Source organism: Cyclopterus lumpus, chromosome 25, assembly GCF_009769545.1.
Source record: "Cyclopterus lumpus isolate fCycLum1 chromosome 25, fCycLum1.pri, whole genome shotgun sequence".
In the NCBI taxonomy this organism is placed as follows: Eukaryota; Metazoa; Chordata; class Actinopteri; order Perciformes; family Cyclopteridae; genus Cyclopterus; species Cyclopterus lumpus.
Window position 1 is genome coordinate 5,184,903 of NC_046990.1, and position 12,986 is coordinate 5,197,888.

General features: G+C 40.4%; 1 protein-coding gene across 2 annotated transcripts in view; it reads right to left on the reverse strand.

Moving 5' to 3' along the window:
- grik2 (glutamate receptor, ionotropic, kainate 2) overlaps positions 1-12,986 on the reverse strand; it is a 220,370-nt gene that overhangs the window by 83,300 nt on the left and 124,084 nt on the right. For both annotated transcript variants that reach the window (XM_034528752.1, XM_034528753.1), the window contains exons 7-8: positions 4,132-4,275; positions 218-325 (exon numbers count right to left, since the gene is read on the reverse strand). In XM_034528752.1, the coding sequence (XP_034384643.1) occupies positions 218-325; positions 4,132-4,275 (252 nt within the window). The remainder of the gene's footprint in view (positions 1-217; positions 326-4,131; positions 4,276-12,986) is intronic.

Below are 12,986 nucleotides of genomic sequence, written 5' to 3' on the forward strand. Positions count from 1 at the left end.
TTTGTATCTGAGAGCCTTCATTTAATGGCCTGCAGATTAATCTAGATATGCATTTACACTTACATAGTAATGGGAATTTCAAGCAGATTTATAGTGTGGTGATTTTCTCGTCAGTCACTGCTACACATGCTACACCTTAATTTTATGTTTTATCTCATAGTCTCATACAAGAAGAGCTAACACACACACACACACACACACATTAAAGACACACTACCTTCTCAAGTCCCTCCTCCTTCAGACTGATGACATCAAGGTCGAAGTCTGTCCTCAAGCCATTGGTCCGGTTAAAAGTGATTCTCCCGGTCAGGCCATCCCAGTGGGCCTAAAGAGAGGGCGGCAGAGAGACGGGGAGAATATCAGAGGAGACATTCAACCATTAGCATCAAGTCTACATCTCAGCCTTCTGTAATGGTTTTGATGTCAGTGTTCAAGGCAAAGCAGTCGAGGAGTGAGAACACACACTATTTCTATTTCCACACACTGTCTCTGTCTGTATGGTCTTCCCTTGCTTCAAAATGCTTACACAGACTCTGAGGCTGCATTTGTAACAGTGGGAAAGCAATTACCCAATCTTTACAGATATTTAGGGGTGTGATAGGATACAGTGTAGCATGAAAGTGGTTCAGAGCTGGAAATGCTTTTCTCTCAGGTACAGCAAATCATCACAGAGCAGCTCTGACTGGAAGCCGGGGAGGGGACTTCAGGGCCTATCTTTAGTCAGATGAGTGGGGGTCACAGATCTGGAAGGTACTCAGTACAGTGCTGGAAAGCATGTTATACAACTTTGACTGAATACCTCTCTATTGACACCAGTAGTGTCAGTAGATTCAAGTATATATTACTTCAATGGAGATTAGTATGAGCTAGTATAATCAAGGCATGTGGTAGGTATATCTGTCAACAGTTTAGGTAAGATAAAATAATTAATAATTGTTTCCCGAAAAATATTTAAACCATTTTGAACAATGTATAACCAGTCAGCCAGCCAAGATTCCCCCCCATTTCCTGATCTTGACACTAGGATACTCTTCAAGACAGGGCTTCAAGGTCAAGGTCAGGTCGTGAAGAAGGAGCGTCCTTTAGGTCTCTGTCATTTCAGTCGAAATTTGGTTCTGGTGGTGCGTACTCTTAAATATATCTTAAATCAATTTGAAGAAGCCAAGTCTGGAGCTGTCAGGAGTTCTGAGTTGCCTGGGCAGTGCCTATTTTGCCTAGTCGGCAATCCAGTCTTGGCTGCCATCAGAACAAAATGTTACTATGAACACATTATATCAAGAACAAATGATCAGACTGAACAGAATTAAATATTCTCAGCAGATATTTGGTGACCTCTTGACCTCTTCCTCCACCAGACCAATATTGCCATGGGTGTCTTTAAAATCATGTTTAGAAAGTGGTATTTCAACCACTATCGGTCGGGTTTCCGTGATACTTATGTTCACAGGAGATGTATCATGTTTTACTTCAGCCCCCTTATATGTGGTGCGCCACCATCAACTCAAAATGTCCATTGGAACAAACTAAATATCTTGCCAGATTGCCATTACATGTCATTCATGCTTTTCAGAGGTTGAACCTGTGACTTTCCTTTAGCACCACCCTCTGAGAAACAACACAACAAACATATACAACCCAACAAAATGTAAAGTATATGAGTTTGTTTCATCTTTAGTCATTTCAGTTATCAATATATTGATTTTATCATTTCCCCATTTAACAGAGATACAGAAAACAAGAAGAGTTGCTGCTCCTGTTTTCAGATTTACATTACACATCTTTTTATTTGATGAATGGTGTAATTTATTTGTGCCGTGAAGCCAGTTTTGACCCCAAAATTGCTAAGACATTTGTTTTTGCAGAAAGCAACATGTTTTGTGTATGTCAGACACATTTCAAATTGAATGGAAAGCTATGAAAAATGCTATTTTATCATGTGTACTCTTTTATGAGCACAAGTTACAGTTCAATCCTCTGTGCTGACCTTTTGTTTCTGGCACCAGCTGTTCAATACACACCACCCTGTGGTTAGGATGTTACAAACTGAGGGCCAGAGGCTTTCAAGGAGGTATTTTGGCCTTGCTAATACAAAGGACTGCATTTCAACCAGCAACGGGGTTCTGAAACTTACATCTTAGGAAGTAATTTAGAATCGTAACTTACATACAGGTAGATGCATACAATTTTAACTGGTTAGGAGCAGTGGGCGGATGTAAATCCCCGGAGTCCAACTTAAGGTTCAGTGTCTCGCTCAAGGACACTTTGACATAAGGAAAGTGGAAACCTGAGTTTTACCCACTTAGCTACAGACGCCTCGGGGCCCTGGGGTCAAGGGTCAACAAAGGATTTACTGGAAAACAAGTATATTCTGTATTTATTTCCACCTAAAATGATTCCTATCAGTGCTTGCCATGATGATCTTTCCACATTGGTCCCTGTTATAAGACACAGCAGTAATTCAGCAAAGAAAAGGTTTACATATACGGTTAGATAAAGTCTGAAGCCAATGTTTAGATACTGCATTACATCCCACACTATTGAAGTGTTAGACCCGAACGAGCAACATGGTGGGTTTTATTATTAGAAGCTTGAGGGTAATTGGAATGAAAATGTAAGGATTTGTTTTCCCAAAAAGCGGTAGTAATGGAAATGTGGGGTCATTCAAATCAGAAGAGCTCATCCTCAGGGAGATGACTGCCTCAGAATTCCGGGGCAATGTTCCCATTCCATTTTGTCTTCCTTGTGTGCAATTGGAAAGTTTGGTGCTTCGGAAGTCAGGGGCCATCGTTTATGGACCATTAATATAAATAACACATTTCATGGAAATCTGAACAGATGTCCTTCCATTATATTTTCACTTTCATCGTTCAGTGTTACACCCCTTCATACTGTAATTCTTTTAAACTATGAATAAATGTGTTATGTTTATAACACAGATGCACATTTCACTAGTTCACTAGTTCATTAATTACTAATAATTGAGCTCACTCTAAAGGGTATCCTTCACTTTCATTTATCAAAAACACCCACGCACTTTTTCTACTGTGTATGTATAAACACACACACACACACACACACACACACACACACACCCTTCCCCTGAGGAAGAACAGGGAGATGAAGTTGAAAGCTCTGCAAAACACCATGACTTAATATTACGTGTTTTGGTTTAAAAAAAATTTCAAATATTAAAATACGCCGACATCAAACCTAAATCTCATCTCATATCCTATCATATCTTATCTTTAGTTGTCAACAATATATTTAGAAAGCAGGCATATCACATTTCTCTCCCATGCTGTATTTAATCGGCGGTGCAATCAAAGTCTGAGCTAATTTAAACACTTTACATTTCTTCTAACAATCTAGGGTCACTATCATATCCTTCTGTACAATAAAGATAATGCAGCAGAATGTATTTCAAATGTCCTGTAAACCTCTCATTCTGGATTAGCCAATGATTTAACTGGAACCATTTAGCTTACCAGTGTCAAGTCAAGTCAAAAGGACGATAAGAGGCAAAAATGTCGGATTGAAATATGATGGAAAGAAGAGAAGGAATGAGGGATAGATCAGGGAAGAACATATGAGATCTGGATCCTGAAAGTTTAACATAACTAAATCAAAATGTACAGTTTGTGGTTACCATTTGCATACAACCCCTCACCTTAATGTTTTATTATTTGCAATCTTCTCGTGATCCCTGCAAACTAATGGGGAACGGAGCCTTAAATATAGGTTTCCTAATCCACAGACAGAAGTGCTGTGGATTAACCGTGCCAGCTTCATAAACGCAGTGAACCGCGGGGCAATTACAGAAAATGTAGATACGGTTGTGTTTTTGTTTCTGCATGGCTGATTACTGCTGAAATTCAGTGAGCGGGCTCAAGATGGCTGCCCTCCTCGGGGCAGTGTGTATGTACGTACACACACGGAAAAAAACAACAACATTTCCATATAAATAAACACACAGATAAATAATTTCTATTTATTTAATACCCTTCCTTGACTGCCTCTGCCTTCTTTGCATTCCGTCTCTGTTTGCTTTCCTGAGCGCACATGTGTCTGTGTGAAGGTGCTGTGTGTGTGGAGGAGGAACACAGAATGGGGAGCAGGTAGCGAAGCAGCTACCTCTTTGATGAGGGCCATGAAGCGGTTCCCGAAGCGCCAGGGCTTGTGTCGGTTGCACTGTAATGAGCTGACAGTGATCTGCTGAGACTGCTGCACAGCCACGGCCACCACGTGCACGGCATCGTACATCAGCGCGGCGTCCGTCTGTAAACCGAGACAGAGGGGAGGGGGGCGTCATTAACATGGAACACAGCGCACGGCAAATCAGTGCGCCCCCGGCACCTTTTGATCTGTTCAGAATCAGAGAAATATCAATATCATGATAGCAGAATCAGAGGCTCACATAAAATCCCTGTTGTGTGGCTCTGCGGAGTATGGATTACTGAGTGTAATAGATTTATTATGTCAATGTGGAAGGAGAAAAATTTTGGAAAAAAAGGAAAAAGAGAAAAGGAGAAATATATGCACTATGTATCATTTGGGTGGGGCATGGAAACGCATTTGCCAAAGAAATTATATATTCAATTCAATTCAGATTATTTTATATAGCCCGATATCACAAGTTACAAATTTGCCTCAGAGGGCTTTATAATCTGTACACATATGACATCTAACATCCATATATATATATATATATATATATATATATAGAGTGAGAGAGAGAGAAAGAGAGAGAGAGAGAGAGAGACTCGCAGCATTGCTGTGGCGGCTGGTAATACATTTAAAATGTGTATATATATGTATATATATTTATATGTATGTATGTGTTTATATATATATATATATATATATATATATATATATATATATATATATATATATATATATATATGTTATATATTTATATAATGTATTACCAGCCACCACATTCACCTTGCGAGTCTGTGTGTGAGTCATCATGGAGACACCCAATGCAGAAGAACTACCACAGAAGAGGTCCTGAGTACTTATTTTATCTGTCTGTCTGTGAACAGATTGCTTCACCGCCATAGCATTGCAACCATCAAAGAAGGAGTCACGGGACTGTGTAGTTGAGATCAAAATGAAGGTTGAGTTCGAAGATTGGTTGCGCCCCCCACCCCCACCACACACACACACACACACACGCACACAAACACACACACACTCAAACACATACACACGCACACACACACAAACACACACACACTCAAACGCATACAAACGCACACACACACACACATATACACACGCACACACACACATACACACACTTTACGCCCCTGGCTAGCGGATGGTGTGATCTCATCACAAGATGGTCTCTACTATGTAAAATAAATAAGGTGCATTCACAGTCGTAGTGGTGCAAATTTTACAGAAGCAGAAGACCCAAGATAAAAGAGGAGCAAAACATATGAAATATAAATAAAATGAGATGTTGAAGAAATGACATATACATATAGGATAATATAATAGATTGTGCTAATGTTTGTGCAAATATAATAGTCTGGATAAATACACAATTAACAATGGATGATTTTACTTTTCAATAATATATTAATGATTCTTCAATTTGAAACTAATTCAGTCAAATTACTGTGAAACCAGTTTTTATTTATGTTAGTTAGTTCCAGGAACATATGGAATTGACAGAACCCTTAAATATAACATTGTATAAAAGAGCTGCTGCTACTACTAATATTAACATTAAGACACAAAGCAAGGTACTACTTTGTGTGTATTTCAATGTACACCAGTAAATATTATTCGACGGTTGCTGAGTATGTGAAATAGTCCCTTTTCTGAACCGTAGTCTAATATTGCTTTTAGGTCCGTTAATGACAATAGTGCATATTCCATACACTGTATTCTCCCATCCATATATAAGCTATTATTAGTATTTGGAAAAAGCGTAGTCCTAGACAAGAGTCTTCAGCAAACCTAATGACATGAGTGAAAATAGTGCTGTAGAACCCACTTGTCTAGCTGCAGCTCTAATTTACAGATCAAAGGGTGGCAGCCAACTCTTAAAAGCCTTTCAGAACCACTTAATGGCAAATGATGTATATAGTGTAGGGTACATTATATGTGCAGTATTGTGAGTGTATAATAGTATGGAGGACCCAAAGGGTCAAAGAAAAAAAAAATCTGAACTACGTTTGCACTCACAAATACATATCTAAATTCCCACATTTAGTATTTAGTTGGTCCTGGTCCGGTTATACAACACTACGTGGCTTTGCATTATGCATTTATTGCTCATTACTCCTTTCAAAAGGCAGAGCCGCCCCCCCCCCGCCTGGATGTGCTTGGTGAAGCCGTGGCTGTGTGGAGATTGCTAGGACTACGGCTGCATTTGTGGTTGGATCCGTGACGCTCTGGATATGGCTGTGGTAGCTTTACTCAGCCTTTCTCTTCGGAATCCGAGAAAATACACAACATATCGTGAAGGAACAGAACATGTATTTTGCAAGAGAACTCAAATGTGTATTTTAGTTTAAATAGTGAAATTATTTCATAAAAGAAATCCCACGATAGAGGTTGGGTCGCTGGCTGGACAATAGGGTGACACACTGCTTGATGAATTCATCTCTGGAATGCCAAATGACTGGAAGGTTTTCAGTTCTCTGTTGTGAGGATGTGTACATCAAAAAGTGCCACCAGTAAATGGGCTTACAGCTGGTGATACCTGCAACAGGGGTTTGAAGTGAAAGCAGCAAGCATTTGTTCTCCATGTCAATAACATATGGTGTCATTGTTGTCCTTTTGTCAAACAAGAGACCAATTCAATCAACAACAAAGAAAAAAGGCTCTCAAGCTCGATAGGCGCACAACCCTTTTTCCCAGTCCGACCGTGTGCTCTCAGTCTCTCTCTTCCTCTCTTCTAATTCTATAATAAAGTCTTGACAGTAAACAGTTGTTCCAAACAGACGAGTGACGCCGAACCTATCAGAGAAGTGCCTGTCATCCACGCTTCATGAAAGAAGCCTATAATTCTGCAGTTCCTCAAAAAAGAAAAATCTAATTAGTGTTTGTCTCGCTTGATTGAAAAGCAATCAAAACAGCTCTCCACAGTAGTCGCATGGAAATCGTGCCCTGAGGTGTTTGGGAAAGAATTGTCCTGCAGGAAGAAATCACTCCCAAACCTAACATCTTCCCCCATCTGAGCCCTGATTGAGCGTCGGAAGGCTGCGGCTTAAGTTGCCAGTTTGTCTGTAAGAGCACGGTGAAGACATTCCAGCGGCTGTTCAACATGCATGTGTGTTTATGTGTGTGTGTGTGTTTGTGTGAGTGTGTGTTTGTGTGTGTGTGTAGCTCGATCCAAATGCACGGGAGATGTCCGGAGATGTTTCAAAATCAATCACCGTCAATAAGCTTGCTTTCTAGAAATTCAGACCGGTTCCAGTGAGTGCCCGCGGGAGTGTGAGGTATTAATAATCTGTGTTAGAAGAAGGTGTTGAAGCAAAGGGTGTGTGAATTTATTGCAGTGTGGGTGTCACCTGGAGGCTGTTAAGTGTGCGTATTGGGGATGGTGCAGCATCGTTTCGCAGATACGGGTGTCAACCAGCAGTGATATGATGGATGTGACCCAATTTAACTGACTTTGCAGTTATTTTAGAAATAATCGATGCTGCATTGGTTGTAGTATCTTGTGTGCAAATCAAGATGTTGGTGTATGGCCAGGAGAATAGGGATGAAGAACAATAGTTCAACACTATCCACATGAAAACACAGAAATCCAGCCATCTTCTGTACAATGTAGTTCATCCTGGGAGTTGTACAAGAGGAAACTTGTGTTGTCAAGTATCAATAATGAAGAGAGTTACATTCAATGGAAACACCCTTGTTTTGTTTTAAGATTTTTGGGGATGTAAGTAAAGATGTTCGGATACCATTTTTCCTTTCCAATACCGATTCCGAAAACCTGAACTTGTACAGATCAGATTTCAGTGTAAAAAGCTAAACAGATCATAACTCAAATATCTATTGTATATTGCTGTGAAAACATCTCCTTAAAAAAAATGTATTGCCAGAAACTGCATTTTTACGAGATTATATTTTAACACATGATAACTTCATCATTTACCTGGTAATTTTTGTCCAGGGACAGCTTTTAGAGGAACCTTCAGCCAATTGTTGTCTGCATTACCGTAGAGATATAAAGACCTGCAGAAAATAGGTAAATTGGTGTGCTGACGTAGGAAAAAGTAAGACGAGGGCTGCTGGAGGTTGCAGCGATAATTGCATTTTACAGCCTGGAGTTCAGTGTGCCGTCCTGTTTCATTCAAAAAAAAACGGGGATGGTGAAATGACTCCTGAAGTTGATTTAGACCCTTGTCTAAAGCTGTCGATCAGCAATGAGTTCCTTGAAAGGTTCCTAGTCCCTGGGGAAAGTTCCTGCGGTCAAACAGCGGCCTTAGGTTGAGGTTTGGTTTGAGTTTCGACATCTTAAAGTATTTGGTTAGAGTAAGAAGAAGATGAAACAAACTGACACTCAAGACTGCTATTCACATCCTGTCTTCTACCAAATTCACAAAGTCCTGAAGGGTTGTCTTGACCCTTTGCACGACACCCATCCATCATTTGCAAAACTGCAAGAGGTCTTTCCAAGGACATACATGACCGATCCTGATTTTCCTGGTGAGGACCTGCTTTGAAATGGGCCTTCAAAAACCTCCTTTAGGTCATTGCAACTTTGGGTAGGAAAGACTTTGTGTGACTGCTAGCTTCATGGCACCCAGTCTTTCTCTCAGCGCAGAGGGCAGGAGCAGCAGCTCTGTGATGTTCACACTGACATCCGTTCTCTCCGCTACAAGCCACACAGGCCCACAGGGACCTCATACTAGCAATGTGACACCTTGTCAGTCACAGCTCTGATTCTCTGTACAGCAGAAGTCAGTAAGATTTGTTGGGTAATATAGAATCTAACTTCTCGCCTCGGTTGGCAGGGACTTTGCTGGCCTAGCCTCAGACCATGATAATCTGATATTCCAGTTGAAGCATTGCAGTCGATACAGTGTTGAAGTTAAGAAAGTATTTCATGAATTAAATATGCTTAATTAAAATAAGCAGTCAAATGCGTTCCGTTGTGTGCCTGAGTGAGTGAAGGAGGCCTGCTGGAGTTCTGGCAGCAGAGGTGTGTGTGTCTCTCTGCATCTCCCCAGTGCAGGCCTCACAAGTACCCGTCAGGCAGTCGCAAATGATTTAGCAACACCGGCACTTCACTCTATAAACATCTCATTAAAATCAATTATGTCACTCCTGAATGAAATTAAAGCTAAATGCTTTAAAAGCTGCTTTTCCTTTGTGTCAGCCAATATGAGAATTACCCCTGACTCCGTCTATTTTCCACCTCATTGTTGTCTCTCTCGCTCTCTCTCTCTCTCGCTCTCTCTCGCTCATCTCACGGAGAGTGACAGAGATTATTAAATCTCCTAAACTCAGATTGATTTCAACAGTTTTATGATTTGATATAATACCCAGGCCTGACCTGGCGGATGCAAACTCGGTTGCTTTGATTATGTGAACTATTGGAAACCAGACAGGCAGCTGCATCCATGTGAAGCCTGGTTCAGACAATTACATATCTAGCTCAATGCCATTCATCCCCAGGCATCAGCCGACCAATAGCCATATTGCGGTCATCAAAGTTGATCCTTTATCATATTGGCTTATACAGTCAAACATTTAATTCCAACATGAACACTACTGACCCATTATGATGCTCACAGTCTTCTGGGATAACACAGAGGCATTGCTGCCCATGTTTTGTCAACATTGTATCACTTAAATTGCATGTGACAGATTTTCAAATAGAACCAATAGACATAGGCCCTTCTTACTGTAGAATCTCACCATGGGGCACTGTGATGGATTCATTTTAAATTTCCTCTTAGAAAGCCGTACACAAGGCCAATAGAAGGCTTCCAGCGTCCAGGTTAGTAATAGCAGAAAAAAAGGGGGGGAACGGGGGGATTGGCGAGGTGACGTTTTTTATGGCTGATTCGGTGAAGGGTGGCGGCAGCTGGACACGCAGAAAGCTGTGGTCACGCTGCTCTGGCTCTTTTGATTGAAACATAAACACCTTGAGAGATGAGGGCGCACACAGGATCAAGCCGGGGAAATAAGGTATAGAAGGAGTGTGTGTATGTGTGTGTGTTTATGTGTATATGTGTGTGTGCGTGTGTGTGTGTGGGAGGGAGGTTTAACACAAGGCCGACTGCCCAAAGCAGCTCAGTACCCTCCTACCCTCCTCTGTGGCTACTCGGACTCCTCCTCCCTGCTACTTGAAGGGATTAAAAATTGAACATGTTTTGTACTCTTTTGGAATTTCTGAGAGGCCTTAGTCATGACTAGGTCACTCACTGCCAGCAGCTATTCTTGCTATTCTCAGCACTGTGCACACGAGCTGTTCTGATATGTCACACATTATTTCACCCAGAGCATAGCATATTCTCTGGTGTCAGGAGGGACAGAGAAGCTAAAAGTGAGCCAGTTACCTATTACTATCTCCACTCACATCCTGCTTAAAGGAAAAGCATCCTGCGTTTGGAGATGGCGTGTGTCATTTCAATCAATAGAGAACGCAGACTGATACTGGGCCTCGTTCAGCACCAGACTCCATGAACTCCACCACATAACCAAAACAACTCCTTTTGAATCAAATCATGCCTTGTCTCTTTAATACAAACATCCTCTTAATTCCACAGTCAAAACTGATTTGGGACAATATAATATTCTGTTCTTATAGAAAGAAGAAACACACTGGCAGAGTGTATAAAGATCTCATTAAAAATGGGGATGTGGAAAACTCTTCACCCCTGTAAAATCTACAGCGGTGACCTCATGCTGCCGTCACCTTTTTATTTCAAACTAAGCTACCTGCTTGTGCCTAACTTCAGACTTATGGAGATGAGACTTAGTTTGAGTTGATTTACACTTGAGAGGGACCTTGTAAAGGCCAGCAATGAACTGTGGCTCAACCAACCAGAGTAATTGATCTATTTTATTTCCAATAATAAATAGATTACACTCAATAAACACCATCACCAGTCTCCAGTGCGCCTACACAACTCTATTGGATACTAAATCATCAGTGCTAAACATATGACCTGAACCTCTGGCCTGTGAACAACCATCACAACACATAACATCATAACATCCTATTCAGGTTGAACATCCCTCCCTCACATCTTCAAAAAAGGATCCAGAGCATGTCCCATCCCCCATCGTTACCCCTGACAACCACTGACACTCACCCCTGTTACAACTCTCACAGTATGTAGCTCCAGTGTGCCTCTATGGTAAATAGACTTGCATGTAAATGGCGTCTTTCTTTACACTGCATGTCCACATTCACACATTCACACACATGTATTCATACACTGATGGCAGAGTCTGCCATACAAGGTGCCAAATAGTCGTTCAGGATGTAATTTAAATTCTCATTCATATACACTCACACACTAATGGAACAGCCTCGTACCGTTTGTAATGTGTATATATTATGTTGCAATGGTTGATGTCATATACGAGTCTCTATAAAATGTTAAATAAATACTATACATAGATCAAAACTAATGAAACAGCTGACCTGTGTTTGTTTGTTTTTATTACTTCAAACCAGAGGTATGTATGTGGATTATGTGTGTATGATAAGTACCAGTGTAATATGCATGTAGACACATTGGATACAAGATCAGACTAATGCTGCAGAGCGCTGATGACTGGTGACCTTGTGCATCCATCCTGAAAAGACATGTTCACACTATTCATATGTGCATGTGCATTATGCAATTTAAAGCCACAAGCATGCACGCTCCCACACACTTTGTACATACAAGACCAAATAACACATTGCCTGCTTTCACAGGAAATCAGACGGTTTTAACAGTTCTTTACAACAAAAAACACACAATGCTCTTTTGGTAAGCCAAAAAGTGTTTGGTATTTTGAAAGGAATAAGAGTGTGGAAGTCATGTCACAGCTAAGGTGTAAAGATTCATCGTTTCACAACAACCGAACTCTCATTTCTTGAATTAAAAACACCTACACTAGCAATAGATTCGATATGTATAAGGCCCTGATCAAGCAGAGTGTGTTTTAACAGCGTGTGCCTGCTACTTGTTTTCAATGGGAGTCAGGCTTTTTACAACAGCGCCCTTAATGCCACGAGTTAAAAGAAATATCTAATTTTTTACATTTTGCTAACTTTTTCTAGATACCTGGAGTTATATGGATTTACCATAGAAATAGAAACAAAGTAGAACAGACATTTCCATTCAAATCAATAAAGCAGCTGCTAACATTTAATGTGTATTGTTGCCAATAAACAAAACAGACTTGTGTCGGTGAAGTTTGGGAGTATATAGGAGTAATATAACAACTTTATTATGCATCCACACACAGTCTTGTCACAGGGAAGGAAAGCACAGTGCTATAAAACAGATCATTGTAACATGGTGGAAATAACAATTCAGCAAGCTAACTAGCGGACTGCATGCTAACCTAAATCTGCCATTTAATTCTACACTGGTTGTAGAAAAAGAGCAGAACAGGGGGCCAGCGCTCTCTTCCCATTGACGACAATCACCATTTTCTTTTGTTATAATCAAATGACTATAACAAACAGTTGAATACAGGAATATATCATTTCAACTCTTATATTTCTATGCAATTTACCAACCATAGTTACCACACTCTGAACACAAAGAGGCAAATTGTTAGCACTCATTCTGTGGTAAAACACATCCGATCAGGCCATACAAGTGTTGTAAAGTTTTAAAGACAAGAGTGGAAGACAGTTTAGTGTTGTTTAGCACTTTAGTAGCACTTAAATGGCACTTACAGATAGTATTCTGTAGTTTAACGTTATTGAAGAAATTGTACTTGCTTGATTCTTGTTGTTCTGAGTTTGGACTCATGGTTTAATGCACTTATTGTAAGTCGCTTTGGAT